This window comes from Ursus maritimus, unplaced genomic scaffold (genome assembly GCF_017311325.1).
Source record: "Ursus maritimus isolate PB19 unplaced genomic scaffold, ASM1731132v1 scaffold_10, whole genome shotgun sequence".
NCBI lineage: Eukaryota > Metazoa > Chordata > Mammalia > Carnivora > Ursidae > Ursus > Ursus maritimus.
This window is the reverse complement of record NW_024423344.1, coordinates 46,441,303-46,466,818: the sequence shown is the minus strand read 5'-3', so window position 1 is coordinate 46,466,818 and position 25,516 is coordinate 46,441,303. Positions and strand designations below refer to the sequence as shown.

The 25,516-nt window shown below is 35.5% G+C and overlaps 1 protein-coding gene across 5 annotated transcripts in view; it reads right to left on the bottom strand.

Moving 5' to 3' along the window:
- PIBF1 (progesterone immunomodulatory binding factor 1) overlaps positions 1-25,516 on the bottom strand; it is a 197,797-nt gene that overhangs the window by 156,458 nt on the left and 15,823 nt on the right. For all 5 annotated transcript variants that reach the window (XR_567411.2, XR_567410.2, XM_008686641.2 and 2 more), the window contains exon 6: positions 1,745-1,878. Coding sequence is in view for 3 of the 5 variants with exons in the window: in XM_008686641.2 (XP_008684863.1) it covers positions 1,745-1,878 (134 nt within the window). In the remaining 2 variants the exon portion in view is untranslated. The remainder of the gene's footprint in view (positions 1-1,744; positions 1,879-25,516) is intronic.

The following is a 25,516-nucleotide window of genomic DNA, read 5'->3' as shown; positions in this document are numbered from 1 at the left end:
TTCTGATGATTAGGCTTTTTAGTTTTCTCTTTTCACCTTTTAGCTATTACTGCTAGAGATTTATAGTGGTAGAGAGGACATGAAAACACCAACTCAAAATATTATCTAACCATCACAGTCTACTTACTTTTGAAATGATTCTTTTGAAATCTAGCTTTATTTAAGAGTCACGGATTTCGAGCTCCAATAATTACCATATTTTGACATTAATATACATAATAACATATACTGCACGTCAGTCATGCTGGGAGCAGGAGTACCAATCTGCACCTTAGAATTTACTTAGGTTGTTAAATAATTTTTAAAGTCCATTCATTTAATAAATATTCATTAAGTGACTATTATATTTCAAGAATTATTTTAGGTGCAGGTAGAGGCAGCAGCGAACAATTAGAATAATGTACCTATAAATACTTCCATAAATATTCCTTTATTCGATCGTCTTTGTTTTTATAGTACATTTATTGGTATTAGCGCCCTTTCATGGATGACAAAATTTTGGCTTAGAATAGTAAGAGATGTACCCAGGGACATAGAACTAAGTAGCGCCTCATTAATGTATGAAATACAGAAAAGTACATTCCAGTAAAAGGAAAATTCTTTGCAATAGCTACTTAGTAGCACTGGGAAACATTCTCAAAGTATTATTTTTTGAAAGTGTGTATGCCCTTTGTCAGGAAGGAATAGCTAAAAAAAACTTTAGACAAAACAAGTATTTAAATTGATTTCATAAAATAAAAATAATCATTAAGTGAGATTTAAAAAATATTTACACTCATGGGAGTTTACTGGGTCTCTATCTTCTAAGATATTGTATTTTAAAAGACAGCAACAACTTCCAAATAAAATAAAAGCCGATATAAAAATACAATCTAAATCCAACAAACTGCCAAAACCACATGCTTTTTGTGCAATGCAGATTAAGGTATATGTCAAGAGAATGAAAAGACAAGCCATAGACTGGGAGAAAATATTTGCTAAAGACATATCTGATAAGGACTGTTATCCAAAACATACAAAGAATTTTAGAACTCAACAGTAAGAAAACAAATAACCCAATTAAAAAATGGGCCAAAGACCTTAACAGATACCTCACCAAAGAAGATACACAGATTGCGAATAAGCACTTGAAAAGATGTTCCACATTATGTCATCAGAAAAACGCAAATTGAAACAACAGTGAGATACCCCTACAGACCTATGGGTGTGGCCAAAATCCAGAATGCCAAATACTAGCAAAGACATAAAACAACAGGAATTCTCATTCACTACTGGTAAAAATGCAAAATGGTACAGACACTTTGGGACAGAAAGTTTGGTGGTTTCCTACAAAACTAAAAATACTCTTACCATACAATTGTGCTCCTTGGTATTTACCAAAGGAGCCAAAAACTTATGTCCAAACAAAAACCTGCACATGGATGTTTACAGCAGCCTTACACAGAATTACCAAAACTTGAAAGCAACCAAGATGTCCTTCATCAGGTGAATGGATACATGAATGATGGTACATCCAGACAATGAAATATTATTCAGCAGCAAAAAGAAATGAACTATCAAGCCATGAAAAGACACAGAGAAAACGTACATCACTAAGTGAAAGAAGCCAATTTTAAAAGGTCCCATATTGTATGACTCCAACTATATGACATTCTGGAAAAGTCAAAACTATAGACAGTAAGAATTCAGGCTACTTTGATGCACGTAAAAAAGGAGAACTACAGTAGCCATCTTAACAGCTTACCTTTTGACTCTACCATAGTTTTCTAGACGGTAGTCCCCTTGCTGAATTAACTGTTTTGTGTCTGCTAATTCTAAGGCCAAACGTTGACATCTAATTTGAAGCTCAGAGTAATTTCTTCGATCTTCCTCATAACTCTAAAATCAAAATAATAATAAAACATTTCAAGCTAAACATAGTTGACCAAATTTTTTACTGAGTTCTTCTGTTACGTTGTGAATATCCTTGTAATTAAAAAAAACCCCAAAACTTCAATTCTTCTGTGTAGTAATTTTCCCTACTCGAAAACAGATGATCTTAAAGTACCAGTAGTTTTGTTAAGCTCATTTGTTTAAAACTTGAGCTCTGTTTTTCATAGAAAAAATAGGGCAACTGTGCTTTGGTTACCAGAATGATACATAAAATGACTACCAACATTAAATAGCTTTTTTGCTTGCGTTAACTATTAGATGCTAAAGACACAGAGACGAACAAAAAACACAGCCCCTGTTCTTGAGCAGTTCACAACTTAGAGATGAAGGACCACCTGATTATCAAATATCCACAGTGAAAAATAGTTACTGAAGAGATTAATCATGCAGTATCAGTTATGGTATTCAGCAAGAAAAGGAACTTTGTGGCACTTGGAACATATTTCTCCATTGATCTTCCTTCTACTCACCAGACCAGTAGAAAGGAATTATGGAGATACAGGGGAAGGGTAGAAGGGAAAACTGTCAAAAACCACAACCTGGCCTGGCTTACCACAAACCTCATTTCTCACCATTTCTCATCTTCACATACACCCTGCAACCCTAATGAAGACCTAAAGTTCCTGAACACACCATACTTCCTCTAGCTTGTTCTCACTGCCTGAACAGCTGCGTATTATCTGAATATTTGCTTACCATCAGATTAGTTTTCTATATACCTCACCAGAACGTAAACATCTTAAGGGCAGGGACTTTGTCTTATTCACCACTGGATCTCCATCACTTTACACAGTATTTCGTATATATAGGAAGAGTCAAATAAATGCTTTTGTATAAATTAAGGAGTAAATAAATATGGAAATGGGGAGGAAAAACAGGACACAGGGACAGACTTCCTCCTTATTTCTGCCTTTTGAACTCATCAGATCTTGCAAGCAACTGTCAACTTCACCCTCAGAACCTGTCATGTTAAATACATCCTGTTCTAAGTCATTCTTTCTTTAGTAGCAGACCAGGTAAGTGTGGCCACATTCATTCCACAAATACTGACTGAATTACTGCTGTGTGACTGGTCCTAGATTAGACAGTGTAAATACAAAGATGAGTAAGATACTGATTTTGTCCTTTTTAAACTATTAAACATAACTTTGAAATGTTAGCTCCCAAATTGCTATCCAAGGGCTCTTTGAAAAATGCAATTATGGAAAAACTATGTGTGTGTGTGTGTGTGTGTATGGTGTGTTTTGTTTTGTTATAATATTATGTTCTCCTACTGAGAAGGCCCTCATAAGACTGCAATGCTACTACAGTATTTATTACAGGATCCTAACAGGACACTCTCTCATCTCCCCAAAGGATCATCACATACATCATTTCAGGCCGAAGTCCCAGAAGACACTTGGGTTCCCCTGAAGGATGCTTTACCCTTCTAAATACTACTAACCACTTAGCAGTTTTGGAACAGTGCATAGTGTTATAGTCAGGAAGGCAAGCTCCAGAAGTCAACTGTCTAGAACTGAATTATCTGCAGTAAGACTTTGGGCAGGTTTACCTCTCAGTATTCAGTGTTCTCATCTACCTCACAGCGTGCTGATTATATTAAGTAATACATGTAAAGTGCTTATAAAAATGCCTAAGACATAGTAAATAATCATTAACTATAAATTAGTATCATAATGCTTCTTCTTTACTTTGGCTTCTTGAGAGATTAGAGCCAAACTGATAGCTCACCTTTAATAACTGTGCAAAGACCAAGACAGAATCCTGAGGAATATCAATATTTAAAAGGTGGCCACAGGACAAAGAGCATAAGGCACCTGAGGGAGTACTCACAGAAACAAAGGGTAAGCTGGGGGGTGTGTGTCAGAAACAACTGTAGAAGAGAGTGCTTTGGGGAGACTAAGTAGTAGTCAGTGGTACTGAGCACTCCTGAGAAAAAACCCAGTAAACAAACCCAGTAAGTATTCAGGGATAGGGACAGAAAAAGACTGCCACAGACTGAAGCAAATATAGCCGAATACGCACTAAATATGTCTTTGTTTTGTGCTATTTTATATGCATTCTCTCACTTAATACTTACTGTTATGACTGGGTATAAATATTACCCACATTTGTACAGATGAGGAAACTGAGGCTTAGCAACAACAGACGTCTCAAAGCTCATAAAGAGTAGCATAAGGACTCCAACAGAACTTTGTCAAGCATCAAACCTCGGGCAACCCTCTCCTTAGTTAAAATATAAAAGTGAGAAAGTACAGTAGCTAGAAAAGAAAATAGGGATAAATGAAGGTTTTAAAACATAGGACATGCTTGAAAATGTTCAAATATTAGCGGGGAAGAACAAATAGCAAAAAAGGGATGGACACGGGAGAAAACAGGTATATTTAGGAGGGTGAAGCCCCAAAAAGGCCACAAGGAATAGGATCCAGAGCTCAAACGTGGAGATTAGTCCTGGATCACCACACATGCTCATTGTGGCAGGCTTCTTTCCAGCTGATAATTAAAAACTTAAACTTGATGTCCTTAGATAGCTCTTATCACTTTGTTATAAGCCACAGAATTATTCCTTTTACCCTACTGCTTCATATATTTACATTATCCACTTGGTTTCTAAAGGCATGTGGTTTTTCCACTCCTTGAAAGCAAGACTCCTCCTGCTATAAACAGTAAGAACAAACAAATAAAACAGAGTGAGTGCAGATGTAAATAAGTTTGTATGTTTCGTGGCAGGAACATTGTGGGGGTTCTCATCTGAGGATTTCCAATTTCTCTGTGAAATGAAATACCAAGTTATCTTCTGAGAGTGGAAGGCTGGAGATATGAGGACAGTGGTGAATGTCCAAAAAAAAAACTGTGTAAAAAATGAGAAGACTAGAAAAAACAGAATTACAGCATAACTATGCAGGCCCATTTGAGGCTGGTAACAATAAACTTGTGTACTTGTTACTGCCTATGTGACTTTTTTTTTTTTTTTTTAATTCAGTAGTGCTCAGTTGGAAAATGCAGAGTTAAGATTTTGTCAGGTGGGTTTGACAAAAAGACAGTTGGGAAGAATTAAGAGAACCTTGGCAAGAGAAAGGTTTAAGACTGATAACATGATGAAGAGGCAAAAAAATCAATTTAGGAAGGGATTGGTAAAGAAATTATATGAATTGGAAATTCTGTTGAAGATAAACTGGAAGCAGAGGATTAAGAAACATGAAATAGGGGAAGTCGTACGTTCAGTGATCAACCTGAATTGATAACTTCAGAAGTAATGAGTTCTGGGCGACAAGCAACAGAATCTGGGCCATGACACTGAGTGCTAAAGTGGAAAAAAAAGTCAATCACTAAAGATGAGAAAAATCAATAAAATGCCAAGGACAACGTTATGGATAAATCACAGAAGTAACCCAGGCAGGAGCAAGGATCCCACTAAAAAAGGAAGAATATCCTCAATGGTCTGCGGATGAAGAAGGTTATGAGGTGTGGTGTTCAGATGACACGAGTGCCCAAAGAAGCAGGGGTTTCTGTGAGAGTGGAAGTGCCAAGGTCTAAAATTCTAAAGATCTAGAGAAGACACCAGCAACTAGCCCTGAAATATATGGAGCATAACCTCCTGCTCCAGACAGCAATTCCATGGGTGCTATAGAAATTGTCTTTAAATATAAACACCAGATGACCAAGTATAAGCAGAAATTCAGTATAGGAATGTATATAGTCTAACAACACTTTCTTCAGAAATTTTCAACTGAAAATCTTCCCCTTAACTAAAATTAATACTTTATATTTTGAAAAAATATGCTTTACTTACTATTAACAACTAAAATAGATTAAGGTAGAGGACTGAAATATAGGAAAAGTAGCATCTGCTTTCAAAATGAATGAAACCCCATGACTTTGTAGAACTACTGTTAAGGCTAAAGAGAACAGAAAAGATTACTTTGTATCATCCCTATACATCCTTCCCTGTTTTGAACTCAAGATCAACTTATTTCGGAAGACTCAAGCCCCAAATCTGAGTCTGATGTTTGTGTTATATTTTGTCATAGCACCTGCTTCTGTCAGAAAACGTCTCACATGTGCTTTGAGCAGCCATTACTTGACTCCTACACCATAAGAAAAAAATTTAAGGAGGTTTTCTATAATCCTAGTACCTAGCTAGTACTCTGCCTATTACATGAAGGTTTACAATTAATGTCTGTGGAAAAGACGGAGCAAAAGAGGACATTAAATTGACTAAAATAAAAGAAGTAAACTTAACCTTTTCAAACATAAAGAAAGGGACACAGAAAATTTCCAGTCACCAGCCCTAACAGAAAATTTCTACATTAACAGTAAACAGGTTAATGGCAAGTCTCAATTTTCTTTTATAATAAAGAAAAAAATTACATGGGGGAAAATAAGGACACTCCAAGTCACTGAGAAGATTTCAACTGTTAGCCCGTTTTCTACATACGTAGAATGGACATGACTGACTGCCAGTGTTAATGTTGTCTTTTCCGTCTCCTAAATTATTCATATGAGAAAATAATAGAAGATCTCCAGTCTGATAAAAGTAAATCTGCTATTGTAATTGCATGTATTCTCGTCTTGCCTATAACCCTTGTCTTTCCCCATATACCCACCTAAGACCTGGAGTTCCTTGAAGACCTGTTTATCTCTGTATACCCAGTAACCCTTACATAGTGGTTGTACTGGAAATGTTTGCAAAAGGAACTACTGTTGAAATATGAGCAGACTATGCAGCACTACCATTTAAAATAACTAGCTCCAGATATAGGAAAAGTGACTTTAAAAATTAAGTATTTCATACATTATCAGTTTTCCAACTGAAATTAAAGAATACTATCGTAAGTCTGTAAATAAAATATGTCATCGGAAACAATGATATCTTTGCAACATACATGCAGAATTTTCTCCAAGACATTGAGGAAGAAAGCATAAAAGGGGCTTTTTATTCTTGCTTTGGGTGATAGGTGTGTTCACTTTGTGAAAATTCAGTTAAGGGTTCTTTATGTATGCTACATACTTTTAAAAAGTGAAACAAGAGGCTTAAACCAGGACAATGTTAACTGGGGAGAAGTTCTGCAGGGATGCTTGTAATAGGAATGGGAAGGGAGAGAAGTGATAATCACATCAAAGTGGAAAGAGAGCAGAATGAAGTGGGTAGTGAAGAGACACTCACTTTTTTACTCTATTATTTCTCTACAGTTTGACATAAGAAACTGAAAATTTTATACTATACACTGTTATTAACTATTAGAACTTTCATATTTATAATGAGATGTCCTTTTCCTCCTAGCTTCTTGTTTCCAAACACAGCAGCTAAACATTTTAGATTTATAGAATTTCAGAGATTAAAGATACCCTGGAGATAATCTAGTGCAATCTTTTTATTTTTAAGATAAGAACCATAAAGCCTAGAGGGTTTAGATGATGTGTCCAAGATTCCAGGGCTAGCAGAGATAGAACCAGAATCTAGGTTCTTGAATTCATACATAGTTCATGCTTTTCTTAATTTCAAGTTCCTGTTTTTTGAAGAATCAATTATGTGGAAACTATAAAACCATTGTTGGAAGTTAATAATATTATTTACTGTTCAAATCCAGGGTGTTAAAAGCATTTTAATGACAAATTTTATGGGTTCAAATATGGCACATACATAAATCCCAGTTAATTTTGGACTCCTCTCCTTGAAAACAATTAGTACAGCTATTCCTTAACTACATAATAAGAAAAACAATTTGAGAAAATAACATTGAATCTAAGTGTTTTCTACAAAAAGTTAAGAAGTATTCAAAGATGCAATTAAATAGGCATATTTTAAACAGTCAGCAGCTGTGTAAACCAAAAGGCAATTACTTTAGGTATAATGAATTTCTAAGCATCATTTAAATCTTTTGTCTCTCACACCATGTAAACTGAGAAGAGAGTGGTAACCTATGTGTCAAAATAAATCTTTAATAAATGAGGTGATCGCCTGCCTGTGGGGAGATAGGGCAGCTAAGGAAATTGGAGAGGTGATATAGTGACATTTACCTTCAGTCAATGGTTCAAATCAGAAGCCGTTTACATTGGATAGCACTTTAGTGAACAAGAAAAAATGGCATGGTTAACTATTCTGGGAAACTGAGAATTCACTCCTCAAAATTCTCACAAGTTCCACATTATCTATAATCTAGTCCAATCAACTAAATACAGAAAAGAATAAGAAACCTAATGAACCTTTGATTGCTAGAGACTGGCGTTTAAGTAATAACAGAGTCTGTTCTGCTGCCAAAGACTACACTTTGTTGTTGTTAAGATCCTCAAGAAATATTATTTAAGGGGCACCTGGGTGGCTCAGTCGGTTAAGCATCTGCCTTCAGCTCAGGTCATGATCTCAGGATCCTGGGATTGAGCCCCACATCAGGCTCCCTGCTCAGTAGGGGGATGCTTCTCCCTCTCCCTCTATCCCTCTCCCCCCTCGTGTTTTCTCTTGCTAGTTCTGCTCTCTCTCTCAAATAAATAAATAAATACATAATATTAAAAAAAAGAAATATAATTTAAAATTTTTTTTCCTTCTTCTAAAGTCTTAAAAAAAGACAAAACTGATGTATTCTAAGTCTACTGTTGGTTAAAAAGAAAACAAGAAAATTTTAATTTTTTGTATTACATGATAATTTTCAATAATACCTATTTCAGTTAATGTGAATTCAAACATAAAAGTTTAACCTTTTCTAAAAGGAAAAATGAAAAAAATTAGAGGAATGAAAAAAAATTTAGAAGAATGAAGAAAGGTAACTTTCATTAAGTGTGATGGATATTAGAGAACCCAGAAATGGACCCACAACTATATGGTCAACTAATCTTCAACAAAGCAGGAAAGAATATCCAATGGAAAAGAGATAGTCTCTTCAACAAATGGTGTTGGAAAAAGTGGACAGCCACATGCAGAAGAATGAAACTAGACCACTTTCTTATACCATACACAAAAATAAATTCAAAATGGATTAAAGACCTAAATGTGAGACAGGAATCCATCAAAATCCTAGAGGAGAGCACAAGTAAGAACCTCTTTGACCTTGGCCACAGCAATTTCTTACTAGACACATCTCCAGAGGCAAGGGAAACAAAAACAAAAACAAACTATTGGGACTTCATCAAGATAAAAAGCTTCTGCACAGCAAAGGAAACAATCAACAAAACGAAAAGGCAACTGAAGGAATGGGAGAAGATATCTGCAAATGATGTACCAGATAAAGGGCTAGTATACAAAATAATAATAATAATAATAATAATAATAATAATAATAATAATAATAAATCCAGTCAAGAAATGGGCAGAAGACACAAACAGACATTTCTCCAAAGAAGACACACAAATGGCCAACAGACATATGAAAAAATGCTCAACATCATTCAACATCAGGGAAATACAAATCAAAACCACAATGAGATACCACTTCACACCAATCAGAATGGCTAAAATTAACAAGTCAGGAAACAACAGATGTTGGTGAGAATGCAGAGAAAGCAGAACCCTCTTACACTGCTGGTGGGAATGCAAACTGGTGCAGCCACTCTGGAAAACAGTATGGAGGTTCCCCAAAAAGTTAAAAATAGAACTACCCTATGACCCAGCAATGGCACTGCTAGGTATTTATCCAAAAGATACAAAAATAATGATTTGAAGGGGCACATGCACCTCAGTGTTTATAGCAGCAATGTCCACAAGAATCAAAATATGGAAAGAGCCCAGATGTTCATCAATGGATGAATGGAAAAAGAAGATGTAGTGTATATATATATATATACAACGAAATATTAGTCATGGAAAAGAACAAAATATTGCCATTTGCAATGACGTGGATGGTACTAGAGTGTATTATGCTAAGTGAAATAAGTCAGTCAGAGGAAGACAAATACCATATGATTTCACTCATGTGTGGAATTTAAGCAACAAACCATGACCACAGAGGGGAAGGGAAGGAAAAATAAAATAAGATAAAAACAGAGAGAGAGAGAGAGAGGCATACCATAAGAGACTCTTAACTATGGGGAACAAACTGAGAGTGGCCGGAGGGGAGGTAGGTGGGGGGATGGAGTAACTGGGTGACGGGCATTAAGGGGGGCACTTGATGTAATGAGCACTGGCTGCTATAGGCAACTGATGAATAATTAAATCCTACCCCTGAAACTAATAATATGCCATATGTTAACTAACTGAATTTAAATAAAATCTAAAAAAAAAAAAGTGTGGTGGACATTAGATTGGGATAAAGAGACATGGGTTCAAATCTGTCTCTGCTCTGAACCGTAGTAGCAAGTCAGTTTCTCTGAATCTTAACTGCCGCCTCTGCAAAGTGAGTACACTAACTCATTCAATGGCTCATGTATTTTTATGTGCCTACTACTGTAGTACATCTTACATTACTATTATTCATAACTACCTCATGGGTCGAGCAGAACCCTCCACTGCTGAACAATATGTTGTGCTGGGAAGCAATTTTTACAGCTTACATTTTATTTAGCAAACTACTGAAACAAATTTGAAATATTGGTCTTTCTGTAGGTATTGACCCAAATACAACTGAACCAAATAAATTTAAATCCAAACATTTTAAATGAGACCAAGTTGCTAAATTATCTTTAAAATCTCAATTATTCGAAGAATTTAAGTTCATCAGTGTAAGAAAATATGGCTCCCCATGCCTTCAAGTGATTTAGATAGGCATTAAAAGTATGAACAAATGTGGAAGAAGGATAAAAGATTAAAGTTGATTCACCCAATTTATAGTCAGGTTCAAACAACTGTTTCAACTCTCCAAGCAAATGAGGAAGTGTGGTGAACAACAAGTGACTTAATGGGAAAAGAATGTCATTTTGTTTTACTGGTAAATTATTCTAATTTGATAGTATTTAAAATATTTTTATGCTTTAAACACACATAAGCACAACTGCATATAAATAAAAGATACATATGTGTATGTCTGTATATAAATACATACTGGAATTACCATACACAGGTTTAAGAGCAGGATTTTTTACAATTTTTGATCTCTTTCCTCCCTCTTTGAAACATCCCATGTAACTCATATTAAGTAATACATATCTTTATTCTTCTCCATATGAATTGATATACTCATGTACACACACAAACGGAAGAAGGGGCTGTTGATCATTCTTTTTCCTGATCAAAAAAGAAAAAAGACTCAGGGCGCCAGGGTGGCTCGGTTAAGCAACTGACTTTTGGTTTCTGCTCAGATAATGATCTCAGGAATGAGATCGAGCCCCATGTCAGGCTCTGTGCTCAGCTCAGAGTCTGCCTGAGATTCTCTCCCTCTCCTTCCCATCTGCCCCTCTCCCACCACATGCATGTGCACACATGCGCCCACGCACACACACATATACACACACACTCTCTCTCTCTCTCTCAAAAAGAAAGTCGTGTTGAATATTTTTGTATCTAGTTTTACTCATTTAGCAATTTACCTTGTGGAAATCCTAAATTAACTGACATTCTCCAATTCATTCTATAAATGCCTGCAAAATATTCCATGGTGTAGCTTGTACCATGGTTTATGCAACTATTTCCCTCCTGTTGTACTGAAAGGAATTTACTTTGTTTCCAGTCCATCCTTTCCCCTTTCAGAGCCTGTTACCAGAAACAGTGCTGCTGTAAACCTTGTACAAATATCCGTATGTACAAGTATTTTACTCGACAGGACAGAGTCTCAGTACTGAGGCTGCTGTGTTGAAGGATGCTTACTTTCCATTTTAAATGATGCTGCTAGATTTCTTTCTTTCTTTTTTTTTTTTAATTTTATTTATTTATATTGAGAGAGCACAAGCAGAAGGGAGGGGCAGAGGGAGAGGGAGAGGGAGAAGCAGACTCCCTCCTGAGTACAGAGCTTGACTCGGGCTCAATCGTAGGACCCTGAGATCATGATCTGAGCCCAGTGAAGTCAGACACTTAACTGAGACACCAAGGCGCCCTACTAGATTTCTTTCTGAAAGGCTGCAGCAGTTCATTTATCTACCAGCAATGTGTATGTTTTTCCTTAGAAAATCTCTTATTAAATCTTTTCCATTTTTGTCAACCTGAGCTCTCACTGTTACTTTAACTGTATTTCCCCAAATGCTAGCTGGTTTGAGCATCTGGCTATTTGGATTTATATTTTTTGTGAAATGCCTATTTATAGTCCTTGCCCATGTTTGTTTGGGGTTGTCTTTTTCCTGTTAACTTGTAAGAGCTTCAAATAGTGCTCGTATTAACTTCTGATCATCTGCACTCCAGTTTTTCCCCCAAATGCATACTTCATATATTGAACTTTGCCTGTGACTTTTTTTTGTCTTTTTCTTTTAAAGCTTTTTGTTTCCCTATCTTGGCTGAGATTATCCCAACCTCTAGGACAGCTCTGTCCTATTCAATAGAGCTTCTCTGCAATGATGAAAATGTTCTATGTCTCTACTGTCCAATATGGTAGTCACTAATCACCTGTAACTGTTGAAAAGGAACTGAATTTTCATTAACTTAAATTGAAATAGCCACATGTGACTGTGACTACTATACTGGACAAGTCACTTCCAGAGCTTAGCTACTCACAGTTCAGTCCATGAACCGGCACAGGCCAAGGGGCACTAGCAACATCTGGGAACGAGCTAACCGTGAACAGTCTTAGGGCTTATACCAGAACTACTGTGTCATTTCACTTTAACAAGATCCCCAGGTCATTTGTATTCACATTAAAGTTTGAGAAGCACTGTTAATCATCATGTAAATTAGGGATTATTAAAACTTTTTTGTGCCATGGACCCCACTGGCAATCTGGTGATGCCTGTGAACCCTTTCTGAGACTAATATTTCTAAAAGCAAAAAATTAAATATACAGAATTATGAAAGAAACAAATTATACTGAAATAAAACTACCAAAATATCTTAAAGACTTATGTATGTCCTTCTTTACTAATGCAAGATAAGCTCAGTGAGGGGCCTAATAACTACAGTAAGGTTGAAGAAGTGGTGAGCGCAACTCTAATGTTGACAAGACAGTCACAGGAAATGGCAGTTTTACTGTAGTGTTTGCCTACATCTGTTACTGAAGAAAGTGCTAAATTGTATTTAGAAGTGAAAATAATTTTTTTCCCATACCACCTAGAGGTATGTTGACCCTAAGAATGTTTTACTGTTCAAGCAATGGTCTAGATTTTCCTCTAAAAATTTTAATCCAATGCAATTGGTATTTATGTACGGTATAAAATGTGAGGACAAACTTTTTTTCTTTAGAGGAATATCCAGGTGTGCTAGGACTCCTACACTAAATAACTCTTCTTTTTCAACTGAATTGAACTACTACTATTGTGGTATATAATTAGATCTAGTTCTACATTCTGTTATATTGATGTTTGTTTCTATGCCAATAACACATTTAGTTGATATATTAATTTTGAAGTATATAGTGGGATTTTGGTTGGACCAGTACCTCAACTTTCCCCACCTCACATCTTTTTTTTTTTATCTCCACATTTCCCTTGGCAATTCTGAGACATTTATTTTTTCATACAGACTACAATAATTCATCCAATCCCAATCCTTGTATGAAACTTCTCTTCACCAAAAAATAAATAACAAAAACCAGAAAAGTAATGGGATCTAAAATATAACTGCATTTGATTAATACATTAATATACAGAAAATTGTTAGTTTTTTTGTCTCCCTCCTAAAATATGGTGCTTCCAAGTTCAACACTAAGATTTTTTAGTTTTCTTCACAGAAGTCCATTACCTTCCTTATGAATAAAATACTTTTCTCCCATGTCCCTCTATAGCAATTAGTGAGCAGTTACTTCTCTAACCCTAGAGAAGTGCTACTGATTATGTATTTATCTTGTATTTAGTCATAATATCAAATTTCTGCATTAATTTTAGCTGTTTTTCAAACATAACAGAAAAAATTTAAAAATCTTTCAAATTTTTGTATGGACACTTTCTTTCTTCTTAGTGTATCTGCTAAGACCCTCCAAGACCATGTTAGTGAATAATGAGCAACCCAGTCTATGTCTGGTTTCTTATTTTAACAGAAAAAGGTCTTATCGTTTTCCCATTTAGGATAAATTTTATTGGTTAACATTTTGTTTGTAATTATTTAAATGTCTTTAATAAGAAGAGTTGCCAAATTTTATTTTATCATCTTTTACTATCTACTGATACAATCATACAGTTTCTCTCCTTCAACTTGCTGATATACTGGATTATCCTTTCTATTCTAGAATATACTTTAATCATAAAGTATTATTCTTTCACTATAATGCTACAATTCATTTTTGAACATTTTAGTTAGAATTTTTGCATGTGTAGTAATAAATAAAAACTGACTTATAGATTTGTTTGGCTTTGCTTTTCCACTATCTTTCTCACAACTTTCCATCTTTTTCAACAGCTTGGTGTAGTTTAATTAACTGTAATCAGCTCTCCTTGTGGAAATCAGCTATGAACCCATCTGGGTAATCTATCTGTGAACCTAATAACTTCATCAGTAGTACATCTTTATTCACTTTATAATACCCTATGGTTATTATTCTATTCAAGCTCTCCACTTCTGCCAATTTTAGTCATCTATACTTTGTTGGGACATTTCACTTTTCTTTCAGTTTTCAAGCTTGTTACCACAGAGTTATATTTCCTTAACAATAATTCCATACTCCTTGTTTCTTTTCCTGCTTTCTTAAAATAACTACTGCATGTTTTTATTTTTCATCTTTCTCTTTAGTAAAGGCATTTTAAGGCTATAGATTTTCCTCTGGCATAGATCCAAATGTCTCAAGGATTTTGATACAAAATATTCTCATTTTTATTGCTTTCCTGTTTATTTTTATTTTCTCTTTTATCTAAAAGATATATTTATTAATTTTTCAGTAAGTAAGTTTATTTCCCTCACCTTTTAATCATCTCTAGTTTTACTAAATTATAATAAAAATTAACTATAAAATCTGTACTTAAAAATTTATTATGGGGCATCTGGGTGGCTCAGTCGGTTAAGCATCTGACTCTTGATTTCTGCTCAGGTCATGATCTCAAGCTCTCAGGTCATGAGATCAAGCCCCACATCAGGCTCTGCACTGAGCATGGAGCCTGCTTAAGAGCCTCTTTCTCTCCCTCTCCCTCGGCCAGCCCCACGCCCCCTGCGTGCCCCCCCCCCCAAAGACAAAAAAATTACTATTTTACTATGTGGTCAAGTTTAGACATGATTGTTTTGGAAACCTCCCATTGACATATAAAAATATTCTCTGGTTAAAGAACGTTAAACTTTGCATATGGGGACTAAATCAAAATTATTCACTGAATTAATTCTAGTCCTTACTTACTTAATCTATTAAATCCACTCAGTTCTGAAGGAATTAGATTATAAACTCTTCCAGCATCATTACAATTTCATTAAGTTCTTGTTCTTCTAAAAATTTTTTACAATTACTGTTGTTTGATATGTAGAAGTTGGTGACTATATCCGGATATCTCTCATGAATAATATGATGATATACCATCCTGACCACTGGGTTCAGAACTGTATCTCAAACACATGAAGCTGCCACACTAGAATCCTAGGCCATTTATTAAAATTGAGATTCTTAGTTCTGTCTTGGACCAAAAGAACCTATGGAGGTTATCCATAAATCTACATTTTAAGAAGTGCTTATTTACTTTAAATTTAATATAAAGAGACAAAATTATTATTGTTTACTAATGAATTTGTTAGATACTCTAGGATAATTATAGCTGATGAATATAATCATAAACATGTACCTAAAAGATGAATTTAAAACTCACCAGGTAGGATAAAAAAGAAACTTCAGAAAACAGTTTATATCCCTGACATATAAAAACCTGAATAATAAATATGTGTCATACCTCATTTTCATACAGTTAAAATCAACCGTATTACTCACATATGAATACCTAAGATGAGCCTCAAGGTAATCTTGCAGAATTTTTCTCAACAAAAGTAACTATGTTTCTGAACAAGGAAGTTATCTTAAACAAAACACTCTTCTTGCTTCCTAGTTACCAAAGTTCTCATAAGAAAAAAAGATTTCACCATTTCCTCATGAAACTTTATAGCTTCATTAAGGGCAAACTCATCAATGCCCTACATAGTACTGTTAACATTGTTTTTCTTTTGAAATGAAAGAAACATACTGATATAATTCTACAATAGCAAAAAGCTGCACGCAGTTTAGCTACATACATTAGACCAAAATTCTGACCTGCTATAAAGAGATTTCATAAGTAGAATATAAAAGGACAGTACATATGAAAACACTAAGTACTATACATAAGCTTATGCTCATAATATAGTTCAAAATATGCTAAAATTGGACTAATTATTGACACATAAACAAACTCTAAACTCGGAGAAGATAAGGCCTATTTTCCAATGTTAGTATCTAGATATTGTTTCCAAATTTAGCTGTAGATGTGGGAAAAAATTATGAAAAAAGATCTCAGAAATCCACTAAAACTGGCACATCAGAAGAGACTTCTTTTTTAAAGATCAAAAATCACTTTCTACTAAATTTCTAAAATAGTTTTCACATCGTATCTGCCATGAATCAAATTATGTAAATAAAAACAGAGTTAAATGCATCCTTATGGGGCTTTAACATCTCTGAATATTTTTGTTAGGTATAATTATGAAATCAGTGTAATAATTGAGATACCCTTGACCTGAAGAATACAGGTTATGCCAGAAAAGTTTTTTATAATTCTTTCTTCCAGTTATAAAACTGAATCTTATTAGGAAAAATAGTATTTGATTGGTTTTAGGCAGTGGATATGAAGTAAGGAATATAAATGAAAATAAGGTAACAACGTTAACACTTTGGCCTTTAGGTCAAAAAGGACAAGATTTTCTGAGTAGACCAAAACTGGTTAAAGAACTAGATGGATATATGCTGCCACCAAGTGGTGAAAAAAAAAATTAAGATCCTTTTGGAAAATACTAACTCAATCTAGGAAAGTCTTACTCAAGTAGAAAATGTCTTCTGAGCTGTCAGTCTCAAACTCCGAGACATAACTAACAAATATCTTAGTATCTCTTAGTAAACCACAATGGAATTGTCATTATTGCTGTCATTTTTGAAACATCTATATTTGTTGGCTGCCATTTCCTTTTTTAAGTTTCTATTAGTTCACTACTTGTTCTATGACATAGTACTTTCTTGTATTTGTCTTGAATTTATACTCTTGCCAACTCGATCTTCATCTGTATTGTAATTTTATAAACTTCAATCACATCTTTTCCTAGCTGTTGGTGTTTATTCGACACATCCTAGTTTTTATATATCTTCAGAGCGTAAACTCAGCTCCCTGATTACCCGATTTTAGTTTCTAAGCTCCAAACGCTATGGCTTCATCAGGAATTCAATAATTATTACTAAGTAAGAAGTACAAACAACCAAAGTTACAGTGTTCAAAACTGCACATTTTGGGGCTCCTGGGTGGCTCAGATGGTTGAGTGTCTGCCTTTGGCTCGGGTCATGATCTCCAGGTCCTGGGATTGAGCCCCATGTCAGGGTCCCAGCTCAGCTGAGAGTCTGCTTCTCCCTCTCCCTCTGCCTCTTCCCCTGCTTGTGCTCTGTCTCTCTCTCTCTCAAATGAATAAATAAAATCTTAAAAAACAACTGTACATTTTGTCCAAGGTCCAGTAATATGTTTTATTTTGCTTCTAATATTTTTCTTAATATTTTAATAATGCCTGACATGTCACCATCCATGTCAGCACGAAGCCAAATAAGTTGGAAAAAAAGAGTCTCCCATGGAGCTAAGACCCTTTTTAAAAGAAGTAAGGGGATCTCAAAGTCAAATATTCTATATGCATAGACTAGGTTTTCTCTTTCTTCACTTATGCTTAAAATAAAATTGTAAGGTGGCTCTGCTTCTGGTAATGGCTCTGTAAGTTCCCATCTGTCCAATTCTACTGAAAAACAACTATAAATTCTGGACAAAATATAAAACAACTACTTGAAGGTGCATGAAAGTGACCCAAGTCAGGCAGATTCTGGAGGGGAGTCCATCTGCTGCACAAGGAAGAAGGGAGCAGCACTGGATGAGTCTCCCGATCTTATCTGATTTTTTTTTTTATGCCTTTTAGCTTGAGGGTAGGCCTACTCTGTGCCAAGTTGGATGTAAAAAGGTGCAACAGAAAATCCTTCGTCTTTTTAGCTTGAAGAACCAGAAGACAGAGTTTGGGCCAACTCAGATGTTCTAATGAAAGAAGAGAATTCCAGACGACCAAAGAAGGGAACCTTGAATTCTATGGATAATCTCTGCCAAATCTCTGGCTGACCTCTAAACAACATATGTGTAGGAGAGCCCCAAGAAGCCATATACTAATGCCAAAAAACTGAACTGAAATTTGCGATGCTGCCCAAGAGACAGAATATGCACTTTGAGTACAATCAAGTTAATTTCCTGCTAAAGCAAAAACAATGGCACTGTCTAGAGGAACATAAAACTAGTCTCTGCAACATAACAGTCACAATGTTATGATCTAAGTTTACTCAATGTTTTAAATAAACAACTTAAAATTACTTGACTTCTGAAAAAAACAGGAAAACGTGACCCATTTTTAAAAGACAACTAACAGAGGTCAACTATGAGGTGACCCAGATTTTGGAATTAGCAACAAGGCTTTAAAGCAGTGATTTAACTATTCTCAATGGTGTAAAGAAAAATAAGCTCACAATGAATACACAAATAGCAGAGAAATAAAAACTGCAATAAACTGAAAGGAAATCTAGAAGTGAAAAATTCCACTTTTACTTTTTAAAATTAATTTATTTGAGAAAGAGAGCACATGTGCACATAGAAGTTGGGGGGAGGGGTAGAGGGAGAGAGAATCCCAAGCGGACTCCCCCCAGAGCCCAACTAGGGGCTCAATCTCATGACCCTGAAATCACGACCTGAGCCGAAATCAAGAGTCTGACACTTAAATGCCTGAGCCACCCAGGCACCTTGAAAAATTCCACTTTTAAACATTTACCAAAGAGAAAAGGAAACATGCCCACACAAAAGCCCATATTCAAAGTATGTAGCAGCTTTATTTATAATGTCTCCAAGGTGGAAATAACTCAAATGCCTATCAACTGGTTAATGAATATATCCATACAGTGGAATATTACTCAGCAACAAAAAGGAACAAACTATTGATACATGGAAAAAACGGTTTGGCAATTTCTCATAAAACTAAGCATAACTGGTGATTGGATGGATAGATATGTGATTAGGACAAGTATAATAAAATGTTAATGGCAAAATTAGATGACGGATACACTGGTGTTCACTGTAAAATTCTCTGAAGTTATCTATGCTTGAAAAGTTTTATAATAAAATAGAAATACATTATATTCTCTAGGGCTGGTAACGAATTTTGAATGTGCTAATTTTGGGAATATAAGCTAAGAGGTTATAAAAAAGGAAACACATAGGTTATAATCAGTCCTCTTATCTTCTGAGATCATCCTCCGATTTGTCTTAATAGTTTTACTAAGAAAAATTTCACTGTCTTCAAACTTGAGATTCTCCTCTGGGTGTCCTTTCTAATATAACACGTTTTTTCTTTTCTTTGTTTAAGGAGTAAGGGGTTTTTTTTGTTTGTTTGTTTGTTTTTAAGATTTTATTTATTTATTTATTTTAGAGAGAGAGAATTTCAAACAAACTCTGTGCTGAGTGCGGAGCCCAAGGTGGTGCCTGACCCCATAACCCTGAGATCATGACCTGAGCCGAAATCAAGAGTCTGAAACTCAAGAGACTGAACCACCTACGCTAATATGATGTTTTAAAAGGTTAAGTACTGAGAGGCACTTGGGTGGCAGAGTTGGTTAACCATACAACTCTGAGTTTTGGTTCAGGTCATGATCTCAGGGTCATGAGACTGAACCCCACGCCAGGCTCTGTGCTCAGTGAGGGAGTTTGCTTGGGATCCTTTTCCCTTCCTTCTCCCTCCCTCTCTGCCTCCCCCCCTTGCATGAGCACTCTCTCTCTCTCTAAAATAAATATATAAATAAAATCTTGAAATGTTAAGTATTGAATAAGATTGGACTCAATAGTTATCTCTGGACAATACTTCTATTTTCATTTTCAAAAAGTTTCTTTTATTCCTATTTTCTGGCTTTCATCTTTCAAACACTGAAGAGAAAGCAATTCTCCAAGAGCTCATGATAATAATTCTTAAGAAGTCTGTCAAAATTTTTAAAACGAAAATTTAGAAGTCTGTGTGAGTGGCTTTCTGGAAGTCTACATATTCCATTCCCAATTCCTCTTTATACACATGTACAGTTATCACCCAAGTGAAATACTGTAATAGTTTGCTTGCTTATATTCATTTATAAAATTTTTGTTTTGACCTTCTCCTATAGGCTTACACTTGCATAAGTATTCAGTATCCTAATCGTCATGCATTCTACAAGCTCAGTAAGAACAGAAGTGCGGTTGATCAGTTTGTAGTTATCTAGATCCTTAGTTTCTAAGGACAAGGAGACTATTTACCATCTCTCAAGCAATTAAACCTACTCTAACTTCTCTATTTGGATAGTAAGATTACACATTTGCTGCACTGTGAAATGCATCCTTGAGGTCCTTTAAAATTCTTGGGTGAACACCACCTAGAAAGGTTTTTTTTCAAAGTTACATTTTATTCCTCTTTAAAATTACATAGCATTGTGTATAAGACCCATGTTACCTCCCTTAAAATATCCAATCCTAAATATATATGTAATATATAAAGACTAAGATGTTTGCTGAATTACTATATGAACATATCATTCAAATAGTATAAAAGACCTGAATCATGACTTACTGAAAACCAGGCACTTCATAGTGATTGCAGTCGTTAACACCATGACCTTGTCCCAAGGCTTACTGTGGCACTGTATCTTACTGCTTATTGAATGAAGTAACACTTCCTTTCTTTTGTCAAATTTAGGAGAGCTTAGAATCAATGGACACTATCTTTCACTGGATAAATTTTCAACATGTCCACTAAAAAACAAAATATTTATTCCCCTCAGGAAGGAATCCAAGTTTTTTCTCACAATAGTCCAAAAGAATATTTAGATTTTTGGATTGAGACCTAAATTAATGATGCCATTAGGAAAGTTAAAAAAAAAAATCGCTACTCTATTTTTTGAGTTTCTCACTGCCTGCCTCTGGTCATCAACAATAAATACTCTACATGTACCACACACAATGAAGAAAGAAATATGAAATGCCACTGGGTAAAAAGCACCAAAATGAGAACATTTCAAGTAACAGAACCAAAAACAGAAATCTACACTGAAAAACAATTTCATTTAGTGCTTTAAATAAACTAGGTGCACGTGAATACTTAAAAAAGTCCTAGAGACAATGACTCTCACTGATAACAAGTGAACTCTAGTAACCTGGCAACCTCTATTACCTCTTCAACCCACCTTCTCATTCAATAATTTTTTCGATCAACTTCCTTTTTATAAACCTTCCTTTGATGATCATAATGTTCTATACCTTCTTATATGTGGTTACATCACATTCTTCTGTTGTTTTTTAAACTGAGTCCTGCCTTTTAGTGAAAAGATCATATAAAATTAAACTCAAGCCATCAAGAGATAAATGATCTCACTTACTGATTAAATTATTATTATTTTAAAAGCCATTATGTGCGATATGAAGATAAAGTTCTTTAAAACTCACCGGGAGTAATTAAGTCAACAAACACCTCTGTGTTCTAATACTTTCCCTCAAATATGTAATTACAGAAGCCTATATTACTGGCTATGCCCCAAACACAGGTGACTCTTTTTATCATATGGATCACACTGATGTGGTAAGCCTTGAACAAGTATACCCTGGTAGCCAACAGCACAGTTTACACTGCTGGTTAGCAATTAGATGAATGTCTTTCTACTGTTCTTGACAATGAAAAAATTTCTGTGGTTTATAATGTAATTTTATGTATATTAGTTGTGATTTCTCTCACCTTAAAAACAAAACAAACCCTGGGGTTTGACTCCTATTTTTCTTTCATTTTCTCCATCTAATTCACCAGGAAATCCTAATGGCTCTACTTTTAAAACATATCCAGGATCCAACCAGTTCATAGCACTTACACTGCCATCACCCTGATCTGAAGCAATATCACCTCTCATCTAGATTACTACAACAGTCTCATAACAAGTTCCTCTGCTTCCATCCTTATAGCTCTATAACTTATTCCAGCAAAAAACAAAAAAACAAAAAAACAAAAACAAAAACACTTTCTGGGACATTAACAAAGTTCTTTAACACTCTTTGAGGGTCTATTATGTACCAGCCAGAATAATCCTTTTACAATACATCAGATCATGTCACATCTCTTCCCAAAATCTTACAATACTTCCTTCACTTAGGATTAAAATCAAAGTCCTTACGGTGACTTCAACAAACCTATTACCTTTCTGATCTTACCTAACTATTCTCTCCCTTCAATCATTCCAGTCATACCGGCTTTCTCATTGCTTCACAAACATCAAGACACCCTCTTGCCTTTGCATTGACTGTTCCCTCTGCCTAGAAGTTCTTCCTTGAGAACTTTGTTGTCTCCCTAACCTCCAAATCTTTGTAAACCTCTAACCTCCTCAGTGAGGCCTACTGGCTAATCCTATACAATTCTGAATATGATTTCTTCCCTGCTCTCCATACGGCACTGATATTTTTTCTTTTATCCTTCACAGTTATCACCTTCTTCCTCTATGATTTGCTTATTTATAATGTTTACTATTTGTTTCCCCGTACTTTTTTTTTTAAGATTTATTTGTTCTAGAGAGAGAGAAAGAGTGTGTGTGCACGAGTGTGGGGGAGGGACAGAGGGAGAGGGAATCCTCAAGCAGACTCTCCGCTGAGTGTGGAGCCCAACTCAGGGCTCAATCCCAGGACCCTGTGATCATGGCCTGAGCCAAAATCCAGAGTCGGACACCTAAATGACTGAGCTACCCAAGTGCCTCTCCTTGTACTCTTTTAAAAATATAAACTCCATGAGGCCAGAGATCATTGTTTTGTTTGCTGTAGTATCCCAAGCACCTAGAACAATGGCTGCCATATAACAGATGTACAACAAATATTTACTGAATGAATTTCATTCTCATAATAATGACCGTATGGAAGGAAGGTGTTATATATTCTCAACCTATTTTGTAGATGGAGAAGTTGTAAGCCTAGGGGCAGAGAGAGTAAAGTTTTTTATCCAATATCATTATGCCATTGCCAAGATGCAGAGATAAAACTTGAACTAGTATCTGTGAATTTTCCAAATACTAGAGTAGTAAATAACAAACCATTTCAAAAAATAAATCCCCCCACACAAAAATCCTCACAGTACACAGTTAAGCAAAATTTCTTTTAATATTAAATATATTTATTGTTCACTATATCCTTATAAGAAAGTCTTTTAATTTAAAAATATTCAGTTGATTTCTCCTAGTGTTGGGCAAGTTGACCTGTATTAGCCCTTGACAGACCAGAGGAATCAAACTTTATGGGTGACTTTAATATAAAAGTAATTCTATTCTGTCTAAATCATATTCTCTGAATTTCTATGACCTTTTATTAAGCAGATAACACACTGCTTAATTTCTTTTTTCCTGATTATTATTCAATTCTCTGTTTATATTATTATTAAATTTATGAAAAGGTTTAAGTCAGAGAATTACATTTTCAGCTGACAGGTGATAAACCTTTAAGAAACAAACTTGCACATGGAAGGATTCTGTGATGATTAATTTCTTTTTTTCTCAAGATTTATTTATTTGAGAGAGAGACAGAGAGAGAGTGCACACATGCAGGTGAGCTGGGGGAGGGACAGATGGAGAGGGGAAGGGAGAGCAGCAGATTCTCTGCTGAGCACGGAGCCCAAGGTGGGCCTCAATCTCACGACCCTGAGATCATGACCTGAACCAAAATCAAGTGTCAGATGCTTAACCAAAACTGAGCCAGCCACCCAGGTGCCCCTGTGCTGGTTAACTTCATGTGTCAATTGGCTAGGCCACAATACTCAAATATTTGGTCAAATACTATTTTATTTTTATTTTGGTCAAACATTATTTTAGATCTTTCTCTGTAAAGGTATTTTTTAGACGAGATTAACATTTTTTAAAAAAGATTTTATTTATTTATTTGAAAGAGAGAGAGAGAGAGCACAATCAGTGGGGAGGGGCAGAGGGAGAGGGAGAAGCAGACTCCCCACTGAGCAGGGAGCCCAACATGGGGCTCAATTCCAGCACCCTGGAATCATGACCAGAATGGAAGGCAGATGCTTAACTAACTGAGCCACACAGGCACTCCGGAGATTAACATTTAATACAAAAAGGGGGGGGGCAAACCATAAGACACAATTATTGATAGAAAATAAACTGAGGGCTGCTGGAGGGGAGATGGGTGGGGAATGGGCATTAAGGAGGGAACCTGTGATGAGCACTGGGTGTTATATGTAAGTGCTGAATCACTAAATTCTACTCCTGAAACCAGTATTACAGTACATATTAACTAACCAGAAATAAAACCTTGAAACAAATGAAAAAACAAGTAACATTAAATCAGTAGTCTTTGAGTAAAGCCAATTACCCTCAATAATGTGAGGGTCACATCTAATCAGCTGAAAGCCATAACAGACCAAAGACTGTCCTACTCTGAGCAAGAAGAATTCTGTCAGCAGACTGTCTTTGTACTTCAATGGCCACTCTCCCCTGAATCTCCAGCCTGCCAGCCTACCCCATCAGATTTTGGACTCATCAAGCCTCTACAATCATGTGAGCCAATTCCTTAAAACAAATCTCAATCAAGCTCTCTCTCTCTCTCTCTCTCTCCAGATATCCTATTGGTTCTATTTCTCTGAAGAATCCTAAAACAGGTTTACAAACAAAACTGTTTCTTTGTTCAAGAGTTATTAGTTCATTAAAAACACTCAGGAACCCAATGAGTCAAACCAGTATTAATTATCTATGTTTTCCTATCAATAAAATACTAAAAGTGTTATAAGCAAGGTTGAAACAAAAAACAAGAATCTGGGATACAATGCCATTACTGACCCTTGAGAGTGGAGAGATTTGCTTTACCGCACAGTAAAACCGTATCACATACTAATGATAATTCTAGAGTTGCAAAAGTTATTTTCTCTTTGGCCCAAGGAATCTTTTGTTCAAGAAAACCAGTCTTAGAGTCCCGAACTGTTAAAGTCATTAAAAAAGAGGGAGTTTGATATAAACAAGGTTAGAAAACTTTTCCAGCCCTCCTAAAAAATAAGATGTCCTTGAGGGAAGCTGAGGTATTATGAGGTGCTACAGAACCATGTCTGAAAACTCATTTAATCGCCTCGTCCCCAATTAACCCAATGAACCCTGTGCTGCCACGACTACTACCATCCTGGGCATTTTGCAGAAAGAGATTAAATGATTTGGCCAACGCTACAAAATTAGCTACTAGCCATGCTGAGGCTTTCTAACTTTGTCCTTTATTTTTTTTGCAAATTTTATAAAAATTAAAAGCTACCTTTCTAAAATATGCAAAACACTTTACCTGCACAATGTGGCAGGTTAGCAGAAGAAACAAAAACCCAC